We start from the raw sequence: 20,247 nt of genomic DNA, 5'->3' as shown, positions 1-20,247 counted from the left end.
AACATAGAGTTGAAAATGCTAAATTGGTTGCGCAAAATTCAGCTGGCTAATATGAATTTGGATAAAATTAGAAGATCCCTTATTAATTTTCGCCTTATAGATTACGTATATGATGAAAGGACATCGAGGCAAAAAACAGTCATATTATATATTTTTGTTCTAGTAGTTTGACTCAATTTTCATTTTGTTCCATCTCATTTTTATTTTGACAATTTAAATAAGGGAGATTCACTATTATACCCAATATGGGGGCCCAAATTATAAAAATACCCTATATAAAATGGACTTTAGAAACACACCCAAAGCCCATTTACAATATAACAAAAAAGTTTTTAACTTCTTATAAATTACAAAACTGCCATCAATTTCTTAAAACAAGCCCAACCCCAAAATCTCATAAAAATACCCAAAGCACTCAATAGGACATCAAAGTAATTTAATAATCAATATTAAATTCAATAAGGCTAGCTATCATTTTTTGGGTTTTTTTTGGGTTTGTTTATAGGAATTCAATTGTGTAGGGTTTATTTATAATATTAGTGCTAGAAATGGGTATATCACTAAATATCTCTTTAAGGAATGTAATTTTGAAAAGAAAAAGGGACTATCACGTGCCGATTGGAGGATGAAACGCCTCGTTACATGGAGGCGGCAAGAATGACTAAAACGCCGCGTTTTAGTCCTAGACCTATAAAAGCAACTAGAATTTACAAAATGGCAGTCATAGGATTAGGGTTTAGAACTCCATCGTTTTCTTGCAGCTGCAGAGGCAACGCAGTGAGTTGAAGGCGGCCTTCCAAGACGACCGAGCAAGAATCAAAATGGGCCATTCCAACGTTTGGAATTCTCATCCGAAGAACTACGGGCCTGGTTCCCGTACGTGGTATGAATTTCTTCCCCATATCTAAGCCTCAATCGTTCTTATATTTTGCAAGTGTTTGATCTAGGCCTGTTTCTCTTAGTAGAAATTTTCATTTAATCAGCATTTCCCTGTTTGAGATTTAGATTATGTATGCTAAATTACTTTGCTAAAATATCACTGTGTATCACTTGATTGGTAAAATATTAGCACAATCGCTTGATTAGTAAAATATTAGCATAATCACTTGATTAGTAAAATGTTAGCTTTATCACATTATTGGTAAAATAGTACGGTCTTCTATATGACGAAGCATTTCAGATTTTAGTTTTTTGGCTTTTGAAGATTTTTTGGTGAAGGACATGTCTTATGTGGAAAACTTGTTTGTTACTTTGGACAGTCGGGTATGTGGAAACCCTCATGGGTTGATCCGGAAGTACGCCTTGATGTGCTGCAGGCAGTGCTTCCGCAGCAACGCCAAGGAAATCGGCTTCATCAAGGTATAAATTCCAATCCTTATGGCCTTTATTTTGTTATTTTTGGTGCTCTTTGGATTGTATAGGATATAAGCTTTTGTACTAATTTCCCTGCCCCATTTCAAGTCGCAATTTCTTAAAATGCCCCCTTAATACACCATAAATTTAGCTTGAATGTTCTGGGTTGGTGTTAATTTTACAACTCAGATGGATTTGCCCAATTCTACAACCACTTGGCATCAGCTTGAATGTTTTGGTCACTTTTGTTCTGTATCCGGTTTTGGTATCTCATATAAATATCCCTTCCTCCAAATAAATTGAAGTAAAAAATTTGAATGTACAGAGAAAATGTGCGCAGATTGGTTTGTTGATGGAAGATACATATCTTTAATTTTGACCAATCATTATTATCTGTAGTTCTATACAGCTTTTTTGCTTGTTATTAGTTTGTGTATGCATGTATGTATGCCAATGTCTTGAATTTGAATTTCAATGTACAGAGAAAATGTAGCAGATCAGTTATTAGCATCTATAATTCCATTCAGTTCTTTGGCTTTTTATTAGTTTGTGTATGTATTTGCAATGTGTTGAATTTGAAATGATATTAATTCTGTGTTGGTTGTATCTTCATTGCAGTACCGCTGAAAGTTGAAAGAATCTGATTTTGCATCGGCCATGAAGATGTCAGAAATATGGAGCTGGAGAGCTTTTTCTTTTGTTGCTGTTACTTTTCCTCTTTTCTTATTTAAGATGATAATGTAGCATATCTTAAGCTTGACAATTAGTTGTTGACTGGGCCGTTGTTGAAAACTATTTGTTGGGTCTAAATTTTATTTCCAGTTGATATGCGCTTTGGTTGTTAATGCTTCAATGGTTTTGATTAGGTTCATAACAAATTTTAGATTATTGTCACTTGTCGTTTGATGCAAGAAGAATAATAACAAACGTTAGTTGTCGCATTTGAGCCCATACTTTGTTGGCGAACAAGAATTTGGAACAAAGATATGACTAGACTCTTTGCCCATAAAGATGATCGATGCATGATGGTTATGGTTTGGTGGGTGTCTCTGCACAGCATCTTTGATTCCTGCGATCTTCATTTTAAACCTAGTTCCAATATTAAAAATCGAAGTCATCGAGCCAACCGATAAAAGAGAAGTAAAAAAAACAAGTTCATTGGTTTGTATTGTAAATCTAAATTCTGAGAGACCATACAGATCAAAGTGTGTTTGTTAATCGTGTTTTGCTTTGGTAATTTAAGATGATTAAAACCCAATTTTGAGTGGCACTAGGCTATGTTGGGCTGTTCTTAAAACCCCAAAAATTTTAATTTAATTTTGGGAAAGAATTAGGGAAGAAAAAAAAAAGATCTAGAATTTAAACAAAAATATGGAGGTGCGGGGAATCGAACCCCGTGCCTCTCGCATGCGAAGCGAGCGCTCTACCATATGAGCTACACCCCCGTTGCTGTTAACTAGCTGTTAAACAAATATATTATCGTTAAAGAACGTCAACAATTTCGTATGGGCATGCAAATGGCGCTCTGCCAAATGCCACAGACGTGCCCAAAAGCTCACATTCCACGGCAACCCTTGAGCACTGATGTCTTTTCATTCCCCCTCCCCACTGAAACACTAAATGAAGCACTAAAAACTCTGCAGAACACAGATGCATGCAGTAAATGAAGAGTCAGTGAAAGCCACATGCTTTCTTTTATGATTTCACTTACCACAAAAACCAAAAAACCAAAAAATTAGTTTTTTGCTACATATTCTAATGCAAGACATGGGTTCTTCTTAGCCACTCTTGTCATCTCCCCTGAATTCCTGGTGGACTTTGTTGCCCTCTAAATCTTGTTGTGACGGAAAGGCCGGTGATTCTGTTTCCAGCTACTCCCTTCGTGTGAAATTTCTTATGGGTTGAGTTGCTTAAAGCCCAAAGGGGATTCCTGAGAAGTTTTTGAAGAGTCTGAGAACCAAAAAAAAAAAAAACACTCTTTCTTGGGGACATTGTCATTTGGCGTAATTGCAAATATTTCTACATCATGAAAGTTTCTGGGTTTTGGGTTTTGGTTTTGCTGCTTGGAACAGTTCTAGTACTAGTCCTTAATGTCTCTAGCAGCAGAAATGGCTACTCTTATCCAGGTAATTATTTCTCTTTGATTTATTTGAAGTTTCACTTTTAATAGTAGCAAAGAAAATAGCTTTCAAGTTTGTAGCTAACAGTGTTACTATTTTCTGATTTATATTTTCACTACTTGTGGATCTGGTGATTATGCCAATATATTTGGTTGTAAGTTGTTGATGCTTAAATTGCCAAATTCTTTCAATTAATTGAAATATTTCTAGAATGTTCTAATTTGAATTCTGTTTCTGGAGTTGATCAATCAAGTTCAAATCTTCATTATCTTGAATGAAACACAATGTGACATGCTGAAACTACAATCTGCCTAATGTTTTTTTTTTTCCTTCCAGATTTTGTCTTCAACCACACTGGCGATGGGCCAAAAAGGATAGCTATAAGTAGGAAGCTCAAGGTACATGAACTCTACAAATGATTGTCTACGAGAAGTTTGAATCACACAATCAGAAATCTGTGTCAAGCACTGCACAAGCTATACATCAAATTTGCAAGTTGTTGTCTGTTTGATTAATTGCTATTTAATCAAAGTTCTTGATGATGTTGGGTTTTGTTGTCTCTGGCTCTCAAACTACAGGAGAATGGCTACACTCCAAGGACACAGAAGAAAGGCAATGTGAGAAATGTGAATCTGGATGACTATCACCCCATTGATCCTTCTCCAAGTTCAAAAGCTTCCATAAAGCCGGGTCCGATTGAGCACGGCACGCCTATAATCCCATACATTCCAAAGCCTTTACCTCCTGCTCAACCCAGTCCTGGTGCCACTCCTTAGCCACCTCATGTCATGTTCCTCTATTGTGTCTGTGCATGCTAGAATCTTTATGTTAATTTCAACTTAGTAGTTGTCATCATAACGAGCTTCCATGCATATATATATATATATATATATATATGTTGTGTGTATAATGTTCATGCACCAATTCAGACTTCTGTGCATGCCCTGTACTTGTTTGCGTTTTGTCATCATATGAAGTTCTTGTGTTGTGTCTTTAACAACCTAAAAATAATTTGCAGCTTCTTATGCAAGTTGACTGTTCTGATAGATTCTTTCTTTAATCTCTAATATCTGAACTCAAATACATATAAAAGTGATTTAAAGTTTGATACTCTTGGTAGTTAATTAAGATCATGGTCGTCTTGGAAAAGGGTTGACATTGAGATAATACCCTTTTAGCTTACGATTAGTTTCGTTAAGTGAGAGCTTTTGGTTACTAAATACGTGTTAGGTGGCTTAGTGACGATGTTTAATGACCTAATCTAGGCCACTAGTAATCATCATCACAGAATATATAATATATATGGAGGTCCCAAACCTTTTCTCTCAAGCTTTTGGGGGTCCATTTGTGCTATTTTTTCTTCCTCGTGACTTTCACTTTTCCCTAACTCTATTCACGGGGTGATTAGTTCTCGTAATATGGTCATTAATTAAGTAATAATACTTCATTTTTAATAAAAAATTATTCAACAACTATCTTTCATTTATCATTTATCATTTATCATTTATATTGTCATGACTTGTGCATCCCTCTTTTGATTACAACTGAAAAGAAAACTCAGCCTTTGTTGTTGTCCCTACAGCCACAGTTCTCTTTTCCAGGCTTTGCGAGTGGAAAGAGAAGCATCCTTTAGTGATTAAAGCTAGGGGACCATGACAAATTATCACTTCCCCCAAGCATTGAGTATCCATAACTTTGAACGTGGGCTACCATGCTCAAGTTTTAGAAGGAGGGATTACCTAACCTAATCAGGTTTAGTAACTTTAACATCAATTATAGTACACGTACGTTGTGATTAATCAAGTAGGGTTTCCCAACTCCTAACCATATATAAATTATTAACGATGATTAGGTTTTTGATGTTTATGCGTTTACATTTTCATGGATTGGTGTGGTGGGTGTACGTCCAAAAAAGTTGGTATGCTTAGTTGAGCGTTCTTATTTTGGGATTCTATAAGAGACCCTTTTTTTCATACTAAGTAAGAAATTCAACGATGTATAATTTAGTGAAAAAGGGGGTCTTAACTCTCAAGTTCGAATCCCTATGACAACTTAATAGTGTGTGTAAGAAACTTCCCTCTTCTTATAATTTAGATTATCACTTATATTAAATAAATAAAAAATAATCATACCATCATTATTAAATTGATGTAAATTGATAGCCTTTTTTATACGCTTGTGATAGAAACTTTATATAATATATTTTTTTTTTTGTTAAGCAGAGGCCAGAGTTGATAACATCTTATTAAAAGTGTGGATATCCAATCATTGTCCATATTCATGATGATGGCATTTGTATAGAAATCTTGCAATATGGCAATATCAATGCACCATCTTTTGTTTTTATTTCTCTTTTACGTTATGTTAGAGGAGGCCATAGGAGATGCCAGATTGCAGTTCATATATAACTATGCTCTTTACAAAATTAACACACTCGGGTGGAGTTAGCTGTAATACAATTATACCTGGTTCCTTCTTTAACCAAAACGACAGAATTAAACAGTTAATTCATTAGTACACAAAATTGAAATGCATCCAGCTCAACTGAAAACTCCAAAAAATAAAATTTTGTCTGGATATACTGCAGCTGTCTTGCATATTGTATCTGGTGAACAAAATCTGTGTCTCTAAACTTTACGAATATGTGCGTGCTTAATATAAATAGTTTGCGAGTAATTACACGTATTCGGACTTCAAACGATAAAGACATGTTGGACCTTGAAAGCAAAGTTGTGAAAAAATTGAGGAATTGGGACAGAAGACATAGGCAGAGAGAGTGGGGGACGGAGCATCCTAGAAAGATGCTTTTCTTTCTCAAAGGTTGTAGATGATAACCATAAACCGTGTAGTGTTGCTCCTCTTTATGTTGAGAAGTGGGGGCCTTCTGGGTTTTTTTTTTTTCTGATCTGCATATGTATATATAGGCAATAAAACAGTAATCATGCATGGGTCCTTGAGAAGCAACAGGGAGAGGAACTGGCATCCAATTTAGCTTTTGTTCTTTCATCCATTTAGGCAGGCAGGTATTTGTTTTCTCTCTTTTCTAATGCAATCCTTGCTTGCCACAACTAGTATTCTATGGCTACTTGTTCATCATTATGCCTCTGCATTTATTCTTCTATTGCCCATCTTTATTTCTCTCCCTATTTTCTTCTACAATTAAAGAAAAAGATAGATACTTTCGGGCCCAAACTAATTTACAACTCCATAATCGATGAAGATCCCAATATTAATACAGGTGTGATGGTCGTACAATATATCTCACAAGGGAAAGTATCTTTTTTTTTTGGAGTGCGAATAACAAGTTACCATATTTTAGCAAATTATAAGCATAAATTCCTTATTTGGCAAAGCTCTTTTAACTCGGTTAACATGTGGTTGCTTTGTTAATTAATCTCGACGAAAGAGATTAACAAGTTATACTTTTCTGCGTGGAGCTGGCAAAGTATATATATAGATAGAATAGAAGTCATGTTAAAATTCTATGGAATTGAGTGCCAACGAATTAAGGACTTTCAGAAGTGGTCCTGTTTACTCCTTAAATCTTAATCATGTTTCGCATGCATGTGTGTTATATCACTGTCCGCAGTATAAGATGCTTCTCATATGCATATTAGTTTGTGGTGGTCTCAACAATTTTTCTTTTTTAGAAACAACCAAACACACACAAATACATAGAGTGTTGGAGAAGGGATTGAAAACAAAAAGGAGAAAAAGAAAGACTGATAGATAGGGCTAGCTAGTTCTTTGAAGAAAAGGGCCATCACAAATTGAAGAGACAAGGAACAAGGTTGAAATATTTCTAAGTGGAATGTTAGTGGTTTGGAACAATTTCTCCTCCAGGAAAAATTCTGGGTTCTAGTCCTAGCATATGTATAGTGTGTGTGTGAGTTTGTATATTATTGTCCCTCTCAATAGAAAATGTCTTAAAATCCCTCATATATATGGATAAGTATGAAGTTATAGTAACATTTCTTTAATTACGGCAGTGAAAACGGTAAACTTCCATATAGTGGGTCTAGAGTGGAAGTGAAGTCCAAGTTTATATAGGATGCAATTCTGAGAGAAAAGCAAGGCAAGTCTGGTAAGAAAGCTCCCTCTTTTATAGTAGTGTAGTTTAAGGCATTTTTAACATTAACAATGTTAATTAATTAAGCACATCTTGTGTTAACTCCCTTGAATAATTGACATTAGCCTCTTTTTTTTAAAAGCACAAAATACTACACAAAAATACATATATGTTGACTAGCATGTAAAAAAACTATGTAGTTGTTGGTGAATGGTGACTGATAATCACATCACCAAAGTTTGTTTTGTTCAGTGGGCTCATAAGTAATCATAATTAGTATATAAATTAATTTTTAAAAAAATTAGGGATTAGGGTGGGAGGGAGTTGGTTTGGTCCATATCATTGCATATAAAACAAGGCAAGATTTTGAATGACTTAAGATTAACTTAAAGAGAGTTGGAGTTACTAAGCATAAAGGAGGTTGATTGTCCTTTTTCACTTTTGTAAGATTCAAAGTTAGCTAAGCTAGCCTTGTAAATCACTTTGCTAATTAGCACATTGTTTGGTGACTTTTCCTTCATAATTTCACCTTCTATTTTAAGGAAAATATTGTAAACCCAATTTATCAATAGCTAAAATGTGGTTTAAAAAAGACAAGAAAAAAGGAGCAAGCTTATGATAACACCCACCTGGAACCCAATAGAAAGTAGAACAAAACCTTTAATGAGTGGCAAAGTGTTGAAAGCTATATGTTTTAGGAAATATTTTAACCCAATGTGTATCTTCGTCACCCTTCTTAATAATTGACATGTGTATTGTATAATCATAATTAACTATTTGCTTTGTATTTGTCGAATCATGGTTATGCCCATGTACATGTATCAAATGTTGACTAGAATAATGATGATACACATTGGGTTAAAGTGATGAGCAAAAACACTGTTTACATATTCAAATTTTCTCATAATAATTTCGTTATTTCATTGGGCCAAAAAAGGCCAAAAATTCATAAATTTGAAAATAATTAATTATGTCTTCATTATTGTGCGTGTGTGTTATTTTTTATGATTTGAGAAGAAGATTTTATTTATAGAATCCAGAAACTCTGCAGTTTCTATATTTGGTCAACTAAAACGCCCAATTTTTAATACCAATGTTGAAGAAAGGAATTGCGTAACGTCTCTTTGAAGATTCATATTCCTCTACATTCGTATCTCCAATTTTGTTTTCTTTTTTACTCTTTTACGCACAGCCGTAGTGGCGTGCAAAATCTAAGCCCATAAACTCTCCGCCACGTGTACAAAGCCCACTTGCGCAATTCACTCACTGGTCACCATTCTCATGTGATTTACCAAAATACCCCTATTACCCTCGTACTACAAGTCAAGTCCTAACCCCGCTTCTAATTATAGTATTTTCAGTTAATTAGAAATTTTAAAATGAGCCCCATTCCCCAAACCCCACAGCGTGTACCAAATTAACCTTAAAAATATAAATATAAAAAAAACAAAAAACAAAAAAAGCGAAAAAGAAATATTTATTTAAATATGGTCTGAGGCAAAGCCCAAACACGGGTGCCTAGTACGACAGTTATGCTCCCAAATCTCGGCTAAACAACTTCTTTCTCTCGCCGGTTTAGTCGTAACGGTCATATATCCCCAGAATCCAAATTCATCCGATCACTCTCTAAAAGAGCACACATAAAAAGCGCCTCCCCCAGAAACCTCTCTCTCACTCACTCCGCGACTTCACTTTCTCTGTTTTTGTAATTTTATTTCATTTTACGATTTCTTGTTTCCTCTCAGAAGTGAGCGCCGGTGAACTCGCAAGGGCGGTTGAAGGTTTTACTTTTGCCGGACGATTAGGGTTTTGGAGGATGAGATTTGAATGGAATTTTGAGTTTTTGCGATGGTAGCTGCTGTTTCTACGACATTGAACCCCAAAGCCTCGTCCCAAGGAGGTCGTCCCCGAACCGCTACAAGGCCTCCGCTTCTGCCCTCCGACCCCGAAAATGGCGTCGTCGTTCCTCGCCGGCTCAAAGCTCGAGAGGTCACTTCTCGGTACATGTCGTCTTCTTCTTCCTCCTCTGCCTCTACTTGTTCGAATACAAGACGATGTCCATCGCCGTTGCCTTCCAGAACTGGCGTTTCTTCGGCGGCGGCGACGCCGATGACATCGTCTCAGTCCGTGAAGCGCTCGCAATCGGTTGAGAGGAGGAGAGCGGTCACGCCGCGCCCTAGTTCTTTGGATATGAGGATCGGGAATGGTGGCTCTGGCGGCGGCGAAATGTCTGCGGCTCAGAAGCTCTTGTTCACTTCAACGAGGAGCTTATCGGTTTCATTTCAAGGCGAGTCGTATTCGCTCCAGGTGAGTAAAGTGAAGCCGACGCCGTCTCCGAGTACAAGGAAAGGCACGCCGGAGAGGAGGAAGGCGACGACGCCGTTTCGAGCGGATCAGAGTGAGAATTCGAAGCCGACAGAGCAGCAGCGATGGCCTGCGAGGTTAAGACAACCGAATTGTATGACTAGGAGCTTGGATTGTACGGATGAGAGGAGGAGGATGAGTGGATCTGGCGCCAATGTGGTTAGGGCGTTACAGAATTCGATGGTGGATGATGTTGATGGGAGATTGAGGTCAAATTCGTGCAATTTAGGTTCAGTGAAAGCTACTGAGACTGTTGATGATGGCACTTCAGCCACTACACAGTCTGAACCTGTGGCTTGTTCCGATACTGATAGTGTGTCTTCTGGTAGTACTAATTCAGGACCACACGAGAGCAATGGCCATGGTGGTGCTGTACAAGGGCCACGGCCTAGAGGGATAGTGGTGCCAGCGAGGTTTTGGCAAGAGACTAACAATCGATTACGCCGCCAATCGGAGTCTAAGGCTATTGGAGCTGGAGCAAGAACTATGGGCTCTCCTAAGATTGCTGAGGCAAATAGGTTATCTATTGATAGTCCCACGTCATCTCCTCGAGGTGTTGCGAATAGCAGGGCACAGTTATCCCCTATTCGTGGGACAGCTCGGCCTGCATCGCCAAGTAAGCTCAGCAGGTCATTGATGACTTCTTCGCCTATGAGGGGAGTGAGCCCTTCTCGAGTGAGGAATGGAGTGGCTGCTACTCCAAGTAGTAATTTGAGCAACACGCCCTCTATTTTAAGTTTTGCTGCTGATGTTCGAAGAGGGAAGGTTGGAGAGAATCGGATAGTTGATGCACATGTGGTGAGGCTCTTGCATAACCGGCTCTTGCAGTGGCGTTTTGTAAATGCTAGAGCTAATGCCTCCCTAGCTGCACAGAGGTCCAATGCAGAGGTATGGCTACTGGACTTAATCCTCACTCATTGTATTCAATGTACAGCTAATTCATTTTGGTTATCACGCATGGCATAAATTTGGTTTTGTTAAATATTTTCTTCTCTCTATGAGCTTTGTTCTTGTATGGGAATCTTCGACTGCTTTTCTGCCCCTTTTCTTAATTGATCACCTTTACACTTCTCTTGACTGCAGCGTTTATTCATCATAAATTTAAGTTTCAATTCAGGTTTTGGTCACTTTATATTATGCCATGGCATCCCTTTCAGTTTTTTCATTACAATAGTGTCAAATTTTTTTTTTTTTCCTCAAATGCTCCAACTTGGATATTGATGTGCAAAAGGAAAATGTGGATAGCATTGCGTATTTTGTAAAATCTTGAATTGCAACTTGGGGGCGAGATGGTGCATTGAATTTGGATGTTCATAGGAGAACATTAGGCTTTATTTAGGACTATGCTTGCGAATACATGCTAGTTTTATTCTTTTTCCCATTTTGACTATCAACATATAACTCGTTGTTGTTCAAGCATCTCTTACTGTGCTCATGCGTGCACTTGATGTTCTGCACACTCCAGACAGCCTTTTACGAGTCTTAGAAATGGATGCTCAGATGACCTGCATAATTTATTATCGTGGACTTATCGGAGTTATGTAGACTTTGTTCCCGTTTACATGTTTCTGTTATTATACTAGCCACTTGCATTTTCTACGGATGTTGGAGATGGAACTTTTATTATATAAATTCGGTTTTCAGAACGTGGGATGAAGAGCACATTTTATGTGGTTGTGGGTAGTTACCACTCATTAAAAATTCTTGGGTTAAAAAGGATTCAAAAGTATAATAAATAGTTTTTATTGCTGAAACTTTTCTGTTTGCAAACGTGTTTGAAATAAATATTGAATAAGTGAGTGATGTATGATTTCAGGATTGACTGCTTCCCTTTACTTTGTTATTTGTGTTAAAATATTTCCATTCCAATAAATCAGTCCTTAACTCTAATTTTTGTTGTTTAAAATTCCTGCTTTCCATCAGAGAAGCCTCTATAATGCGTGGGTAACAAGTTCAAAACTTCGCGAATCAGTTAGAGCAAAACGGATAGAGTTACAAATGCTGAGGCAAAATTTGAAACTAACATCCATCCTCAAGGGGCAAGTAAGACCTCTCACTACATTCTGCTTCTATTTCTTGTCAATATTTGGCCTGGTTTTGCCTGGATTTCATTTTCATTGTCATGTGAATGATTTATTGAAATTCTATCTTTTGTTCTATAATTTTCACTAATTGAAGTTGTACCTGCTCCTTGAAGGTAATTTGATGCTATTTTTCATGCATTTAATTCTGATTTTACTCTTCTCAACTGAGCTTGCAACTGAAATTATTTAGAGGAATAAGTTGTCTTCATAGTCTTTTTGTACTACCCAATATCAGTCATTGGATTGCAAGTTGATCTGCAATTGCTTTACTGTGCTGCTTAAGAATGATTCTATGATTCTCCGTTGTGAGATATTCTCATTGTTATGTTATATGCTAGAAGGCAAGAATTGCTTTTGCAGAAAAAGGTTTCTTGGCAATGTATTTTACTAACTTCTGAGTTTAATCCTATATTTCTTGACGAGTGCAGATGATATATCTGGAAGAGTTATCACTTATGGATCGGGATTACTCTAATTCTTTGTCAGGGGCCACCGAAGCTTTAAAGGCTAGCACACTCCGCCTTCCAGTTGTTGGAGGGGCAAGGGTATGTGCCTCTCTTATACCTCTTTGTTTACCTGGTTCCTTGTATACAGTGAGAGCTCATTGTCTGGTTCTTCATTGCTACAGGCTGATGTCTACAATGTGAAGGACGCTATTTCTTCAGCAGTTGATGTGATGCAAGCAATGGCATCATCAATATGCTTATTGTTATCGAAGGTGACATTTGTTCTCCATTGGAATCCCTGCCCAGTTTTTTCGTTGTTGTATATCTATACCTGTCTGAGGATCTGGATAAAGGGCGGGTAGGTTGTTACCATGAGTACAAGGCTACCTTTAAAACATGGTTATTCTGGGAACTACAAATAAAGGTCATGTTTGTAGTAAGTGGTGGTAGTAGATAGATAATACGTGTGGGTTACAGAGAGAGATGGTTGACCTACTGTGGCTGTAGATACAACCGACCAAGTTTAGTATTTCAAAATTTCCTCAGTCTGCTGCCTTTTTTAGTAGAATACATAGTAGTATCAAGGACAAGTGACAATTAAGCAATCCTTTGGGAGCAAAAAGGAATTCCATAGGTTTTAATTTATAACAATGGAGTGATTTATTTGTAAATGTTTTATTTCACTCCTGGTTTGGATGTGAGAACGGCAAATGATTATGTGCAGTAACAATGCATTAACCCCTAGCTGACCAACTATTGAACTTCCTGCTTAAAGTTTTGTTTTGCCATTGGTCTGATACCATTTGTAATTGATAGGTTGGGGATGTGAACTCTTTGGTGGCTGAACTTGCAAATGTAACTGCAAAGGAGCATGATTTGCTTGGTCAGTGCAGAGATCTATTGTCAACAGTTGCAGCCATGCAGGTAAATTAATGTTGTATTTGGTTTCAGTTTCAATACCTAACATATTTGAATTTTGTCTACGATTCTACCATGAGATTAAACTGACCCTTACACAAGTTACTCCAGAACAAATTCTGCACTGTGTGATCTGTACTGTTGATTTTGTGAAAAGGCAAAATGATATATTTGACAATACAATGAGACGTCATTGGTGCTAATACAGTTATGTGTGGTTTATAATACTGCATATTGGCCATCTTTCAGATTCCTCCTGTCCTCATTTCTATCCACTTGATTTATTAAAACTATCAGATAGAAGAATATAATCCAGATTTTCAGCATTATTCCTTGTACTGAGTTTGAAACTTTTCCGATCCCAACCAATGATGAAACCTGCTTCATAATCGAAACTCCTACCTCAATTTTAATGTATAAAGATACTAAAAAACCCTGAAATTTGGCCCAATTGTGGGAGGGGAAAGTGTAATTTATCATTAAAGGAGGGGTGGAGGTTTTGAGTGGTACAACTTGTCCTCTCTCTCTCTCTCTCTCTCTCTCTCTCTCTCTCTCTCTCTCTCTCTCTCTCTCAGTTTTAACTTATCTGCAAAAATGCTTCTTAAGTTTTTATTTATTTATTTATTTAATGAGCAGGTGGAGGAATGTAGCCTGAGAACGCATATTTTACAAGAAAAACGTGTACCTGATAGCCTCACAGCCGAAGTGTAAAGCTTTATCGTATGACTGCCTAAACAGCTAACACCACATCAGATTCTTTTTTCCTTTTGCACAATTTTACCTTCGAATCCGTGAAGCCGAAGTGATAACAAGACACAGACTGGAATGGTTGGTTGTGACTCGTGGGTGGCTTATAAAAGAGGGGTCATAGTGCTAAAATTGGGCCTGTGTTACGTGCATAATAGATGATAGCGGGAAATTGTGTTGTCGATATCAAATTAATTTGTATACCTTTTACTTTATCCATAAGTCAAGAGGAATATGTGTGTAAATATGTCTAGGTGATGCTTCTAATTTCTTTTTTCTTTGCTTAATTTAGTAGTGTTTGCAAGTTATGCTTATATGTGGGTGGTGTTGATACAAATTACAATTGCTTTCTGCTTACTTACCCCCCATCTTTCCTTCCTAGAATATCATGGGCTTAGGTTCCATTCCATGGTCCATTTCTATTGTCCATAAAACCATGACCTATTTCTACCTCATTAGTTTCTTCAAAAATCTCAGCTCTCTGAATAGAACATCTGATCAAGAAAGATATAATACCCTTTATCTTACGTGTACCTCGTTCTAATACCACTTGAGCTGAAGACCTCACTCTCTAACAATTTGAGTTTTGAGACTCTTGACATGATATTCCAGTACTTAAAAGTGATGTGATGACGTGTTGTGAGAGATTTCCAACATTAAAAGAGATTTTAAGTTCGAATTTCTTATTGTTAATCAAAGTTGGAGCATGTTATAGAGGAAAATGAGACAAGCTTACCTTATAAACCATTTGTAACATAACATATCTATATAAGAATGCAGATTATATACATAATCCTCACTGCCGCTTTTCATCTCTTATCATTTACCTTTTCTTTCTTTTTACCAAAAAAGAAAAAAGCAAGTGAAAAGAGAAAAGATAAACAAGTTGTAGTTCTAAGATGACACAAGTTTGTCTGCCTCTGTCTCTGTGGTATGCAAATGCAATGGAAGCATGGGAGAGGAATAGTCCAAGTGTAGGAGTAGGACCCACAGCATCTTGCGACTTGAGAGACGCGGCGACGCGAACGGATTAGAACAAGTCTTCTTCTTCTATGCTTCAATGGTTGAATTGTATATGCGTGTGTCCTTTTCCAGTGTTAGCTTTTCTGTGAAAAAAGAACCACCAGAACAAATTATAAAAATAATACTAAAATAGGTGGTGATGCCGTGGAACCCACTTCCGATGGAGGAGGACTGTGTCCTTGGATGGGGCTGACGTGCACCGCACCATTTCTAACTTTTTTCAAATCTTACAATATACGGAGAGACCTTTGAATTGGGACCCACTTTTTCCCACTTGATATCCATCCGTCTATCGATCCCCCTTTCGGTTCCTACCCTCTCCTCTCTTCTCCATATGCCTTCAATTCAATTAATTCCATATGCCTTATATTTCATGTGTCCTTCACCTTTTATTTTTCATGTGTCCTTCACCTTTTATTTGCCTTTGTCTTACCCCTAATAATTTCCGGATTCGAGCCGGAGAAAGGCATAAAGTCTATGATTATGTTTATAAATTATAACAAAACCTGACTTAGATATCACTTATTTACATTATCATTATAATTACGAAATTATATGCATTGGCTTTTGGCTATGGGAGATTATGTGTGCACCCTAAGAAAAAAGAAAGAAACTCACAATGGGGTTCAATCAATTATCAATATCAGTTGGATCCAGGACTTTTTATTAACACTGTTGGGGCCAGTTGGGCAGTTTCCATGCTTTAATTAAAAGATTAAGCTGAACCGGATAAGGCAATGTAGCCATTTGCCTGTCCTCTTTGCTGTGTTATTTTTACATCCTAATTAAGCTCATCACTAATTATATACATATATCCAACTGCATGCTCAGAAGTCAGATGCATTTTTTTTAAAACTATATATACATCATACATGCATACAAATAAATTAAATTACATGAGTCATCAACAACGTAAGCATTTTTTCTAATATATTTTGGAAATTCAAGATGTTTATATACTTGTTCAAGACACATGTTTTCCAAGTCCATAAATGTCCAACAACCAACTCATTACCCATTGGAAATAAAATAAGGTTAATGTCTCGCCAATATAAAACCATAATCAAAACAATTGTATAATAATTTTTGTTAATGAAATTATCATTGTGACGACATCTCAAATCAATTACGCATTGTTATATAATAAAATTAAAACACGTCATAATGTGCCATTTAATTGGAATACCGCTATTGCTTGGCGAAAGTAAATTTATATCACAATGTACAGCAAAGCAAAGAGATGAGAAATGAAAATCAAACATGTTTCCACTTGTCCTCATCATCAGCTTGAGACGGATAACGAATGCTGCTAGTAGCAGCATGTCCTCTAAACATAGAAGATGTACGGCCAGGCAACCCCATTGAAAGCTGCGTCCTTAAACGACAATTGTACACGTCGTCATCATCATTATCAACAACAACTCCTCCCAACCAAAACTAAAATAAAATAAAATATTTATAAATAAAAAAAACCAAATGCTTCGCCGGAAAATTCAACAAAATTGATCGGCTCCGATTATCAGTTTACCTCTTAATACATTATTCGCTGATCACTTCTAATCTCTCTCTCTCATATGTTAATTAATTTATTAATCGTACTCAGACAAAGAGGTTCAAAACCTTGCGATCCTTGAGACCCCCGCCGCGTTCAAAGCTCGTCGTCGACGTCATCACCGACTCTTCCGAACTAAACGACACCGTATCCCTTCGCCGCTTCTCCACTGCAGTACTCACACAGCTGCTGCTTCTCATTCCTCTGCCTCTTCCTCGTTCTCCCGCCGCGAGATTCGGCTTCAGAGAGAGCCCCGCATCGAACGGTTGGACTCGCTCCGCGTCGTAGTACGCGGACGGTACGGATGGATAGTAGAGGTTTTGCAGCGTGCATGCGCCTCTACTGGACGTCTCGGAAGATTTGTGGAGGCTCGGCGTCAAAACGGCCGTCAACGGCCTCAAAACGCCGCCGGACAAGACCGTCTCGACCGCGGATTGGCAAACGTGCCAGTTCCCGCTCGATAGAAGCCCCACGGCTCCGTTGACCGGGTTGACCGTACGACCGCACGCTTCGAACAGCAGAGACTGAAACAGAGCTGAGAAAAGGAAGGAAAAAAAAGGTAGATTGTTAATTTAGTTGTTGAAATTTGATATTTATTTATTTATTTATTGGAATAAATTGTGTGAGAATTGTGCTTATTACCGGGGCGCTGAGGTTCGGGGACGGCGGAGATGAAGGAAAGGAGGTCGCTGCGGCCAAAGAACTTGGCGAGGAAGAGAGTGGCGTTGCCTTGGGCTTCGGGGGAGTCGATCGCCTGCAGGCACGACCTCAGTATGCACGTCTCGCTGCACCCCTTTCGGAGAACTCGGCATCCGTTGCAGCTCATCTCCACCGTCCGTTTGATCTCCCCCCAAAAATTAATATTAACAGTTAACTTATTGGTCACTCTCTCACTTGAAACTTGCAACAATTTTATGATGTTAAATTGGTTCGTTTAGGGTTGGTTTGTTGAGGGAGGTGGTGTTGCTCACTGGAAGGAAGCAAAAGAAGAAACTAGAGAGAGAGGGTGAGAGTGAGAGAGGGTCACTAGCTAGTAAATAGACCAGTGTGTTCTAATTAAGTTAAGGGGCTTTAGGCTAAACTATGGTTGAGTTTAAGCGTTTGTGGTTCTTGACGGTGCAATTGGAGTTGAAGGGACCCCACGGAGGGGTGGGATTGTCTTGTCGACGAGGAGAAAGGGGAATATATATCTTCCAAACTCTGGGCGAGACAGAGCGGCTCCGTGTTTCCGCTGTTTGGACCTCGATCCAACCGTTAGATCGCAGGCTTTTCCCGGATTTCAACCGTTGGATCAGCCTTTCCTTTTTAACTTGGTTTGGTGGGTTTTTGGATGTATTGGGTTTGGGTTGGGTTGGGTTGGGTTGGATTGGATTGGGTGCTAAATTGCGAACTCAGCGCAGCTTTGAAGGTAGAGTTTGAGAGACAATGCGAGTTCCAATGAGTGGACTGTCAATTGGCTGCCTTTGCATGATGACTAATCTAATCGCACCGTTTTTTATATTTTAGTCCCAAGGTTTTAGCCTCGTGACAAAAATAACAATTGTTTATTCAAAATTGGAAACTTTATACAAGGAACTCCTTGGCCAACCAAAACAAAAAGGAGGCTGCTAGGTTAGGTCAGTGAAGACACAGGCAACTCCTGAATAGTGAAGGATTGGGCCTGGCTTACCCATGTTTGCAAGTTTTAGTTGGAGGAGTCTTGCTCCATCCAAAATTTGTTAATGGTCTGAGCTTTGAACCTTGTTATCTGTCAGACATAATCAGAAGGGTTGGATCAATTTTACTCACGGGCCCATAAATTTCAGTTTTCTTACGGGCCCATAAATTTCAGTTTTCTTAATTCTATTTTGCTGGGTTTTCTCCTCCACAAAAGAACAGATTGCTGGGTCGGGTTGGGCTAGACAATCTTCTTTTGTTTTTGAAGGATACACAATCGTAGTCCTAATATCTCTATGTTGTTCCGGTTGGACGTGATACAATTTGTACACTACATGGAACCGTATTCAACCATGTCTTTCTCTACATTCTTAATTATTCTTGTTTACCATGGAAGTATGGTCAAATTTTATATTACCCTATTTGAATTCACAATTCACTTAAAAACTCTGTTAAAAACGTTAACGTCACTAGTACATTATAGAAAATTAAAGGGAGTAATGAAAAAATCACATCATCAATTTGAACTTACTTATCCACGGATTGGACTATATAAAGCAAAGTGATACGGAAAACATTGATGAACAAGGTGAGTAAGTCAATGTGGAAGTTGATCATACCTTCATGGCCAATAGTTTGATTAAGCCCCCTTTATATTCTATGTTTTGTTTGCATTGCGGCAGACAGTAATGCTTGTAGCGGTCCTAGTTTACCTTAGTAGACTACCACAATGACATATTCTATCTTGTTTAGTTAGTGATTACATGTAAGCAAGAAGAAAACGAAAAAAAGGATTTTAACTTTTGGTCATTTTCCATAACGAATTTCTTTGCTTTCGATGTCACTGGCTCTATATGCTAGAAATTAGAATTACCTGGTGAAATACACCTCACCCACATATATATATATATATATATAGAGAGAGAGAGAGAGAGAGAGAGAGAGAGAGAGAGAGAGAGAGATAGAGATGTGGAATTAAATAAAAATAGATTAGATTGTTGGAGGAGGTTCATAAGTGGGGAAGCATTTTTGGTGGTGGCTACAGAAGCCATGTGTCATCTGCAAAATGAAAGATCCATCTAATTGCAGCCAATGTGAGTTGGGCAACAAGAAGAAGAGACATTCTCAGCTATGCTGAAATGGTCACAACCCACTACATCAGTGGTCCAGCCCCAAAGTAAAAAACAATATGTGCAAGGTTACAATGCTAGTTGTTTTCTCACAACTTGGTAATTTTTCGGTGTCACAGTAACACCGGTCGAAAGAAACGGAGCCAGGTCATGGGGGTGTTGAGATATTTGTTTGGTGTGCTCCACTGCCTACCAAACAAGAACGCCGTCCAAAAAGTCTACCCGTACTGTACAATCATCAAATAATACAAAGAACTTGCCCGAAGAAGCTTCTTGGAAGAATGGATGGTTTGGCAGTTTGGAATGTAGTTTAGGTGTTACAAACCGGGCTAATTTTCTTCCCCGAAATTTGACCCAGCACATCTTGTCATATGATACACCCAACAAGTTTAATAATTACCATAGGCATGCATGACATGTCGGTCATGGGCCGATGTATGAATACGAAATACGTATTCAAAGATAAATCAAAGTTATTAAGCCAAAATACAAATATACTTAGTTAAGAAAACGCATTATTAATTAGGTAGGCATCGTTTCATTGTTATATTAAGATAGACTCAAATGTGGGCTGCTACGAGCAAACAAGGGGGTTTACTTGGCTCTAACAGCCTAGTTGGTTAGCCGACCAACTAATAAATCATCTGCTAATAGCTCTAGTAGCCTTTAGCTACCAAATTATTAAATCAAATAAAAGTCTTCTCATGTGATGAAGTGGACATGTATGAATAGGAAAAACTAAATTAGACTAGACTAGACTTATTGCATATGAAATATAGACACTT

At 37.8% G+C, this 20,247-nt stretch overlaps 4 protein-coding genes and 1 non-coding gene across 5 annotated transcripts; 3 read left to right on the top strand and 2 right to left on the bottom strand.

Annotated features, from left to right (window-relative positions):
* The first annotated feature begins 718 nt into the window (after positions 1–718).
* Positions 719–2,200, top strand: LOC117612335 (40S ribosomal protein S29-like). Its single transcript, XM_034341084.1, has 3 exons — positions 719–883; positions 1,260–1,359; positions 1,972–2,200. Exons 1-3 carry the CDS (start codon positions 822–824, stop codon positions 1,978–1,980), a joined length of 171 nt encoding a protein of 56 aa, XP_034196975.1. The 5' UTR covers positions 719–821; the 3' UTR covers positions 1,981–2,200.
* Positions 2,201–2,725: 525 nt separating this feature from the next.
* Positions 2,726–2,798, bottom strand: TRNAA-CGC. The gene has a single exon. It is a non-coding gene; the product is annotated as a tRNA-Ala (tRNA).
* Positions 2,799–2,952: 154 nt separating this feature from the next.
* On the top strand, positions 2,953–4,503 carry LOC117614905. The gene is made up of 3 exons (XM_034343834.1): positions 2,953–3,479; positions 3,810–3,871; positions 4,052–4,503. The coding sequence occupies exons 1-3, from the start codon at positions 3,380–3,382 to the stop codon at positions 4,247–4,249; spliced, it is 360 nt and encodes a 119-aa protein (XP_034199725.1). The 5' UTR covers positions 2,953–3,379; the 3' UTR covers positions 4,250–4,503.
* A 4,531-nt stretch (positions 4,504–9,034) lies between these two features.
* Positions 9,035–14,458, top strand: LOC117637904 (QWRF motif-containing protein 2-like). Its single transcript, XM_034372958.1, has 6 exons — positions 9,035–10,794; positions 11,830–11,949; positions 12,419–12,535; positions 12,619–12,708; positions 13,253–13,360; positions 13,991–14,458. The coding sequence occupies exons 1-6, from the start codon at positions 9,391–9,393 to the stop codon at positions 14,063–14,065; spliced, it is 1,914 nt and encodes a 637-aa protein (XP_034228849.1). The 5' UTR covers positions 9,035–9,390; the 3' UTR covers positions 14,066–14,458.
* A 1,831-nt stretch (positions 14,459–16,289) lies between these two features.
* Positions 16,290–17,817, bottom strand: LOC117614210 (LOB domain-containing protein 39-like). Its single transcript, XM_034342974.1, has 2 exons — positions 17,319–17,817; positions 16,290–17,211 (listed from the first exon to the last, which is right to left on the bottom strand). The coding sequence occupies exons 1-2, from the start codon at positions 17,500–17,502 to the stop codon at positions 16,724–16,726; spliced, it is 672 nt and encodes a 223-aa protein (XP_034198865.1). The 5' UTR covers positions 17,503–17,817; the 3' UTR covers positions 16,290–16,723.
* Positions 17,818–20,247: the final 2,430 nt, after the last annotated feature.

The sequence above is a fragment of the Prunus dulcis genome, chromosome 1 (genome assembly GCF_902201215.1).
Source record: "Prunus dulcis chromosome 1, ALMONDv2, whole genome shotgun sequence".
NCBI classification, from domain to species: domain Eukaryota; kingdom Viridiplantae; phylum Streptophyta; class Magnoliopsida; order Rosales; family Rosaceae; genus Prunus; species Prunus dulcis.
The sequence above is the reverse complement of the archived record's forward strand: the minus strand, read 5'-3'. Positions and strand labels throughout refer to the sequence as shown.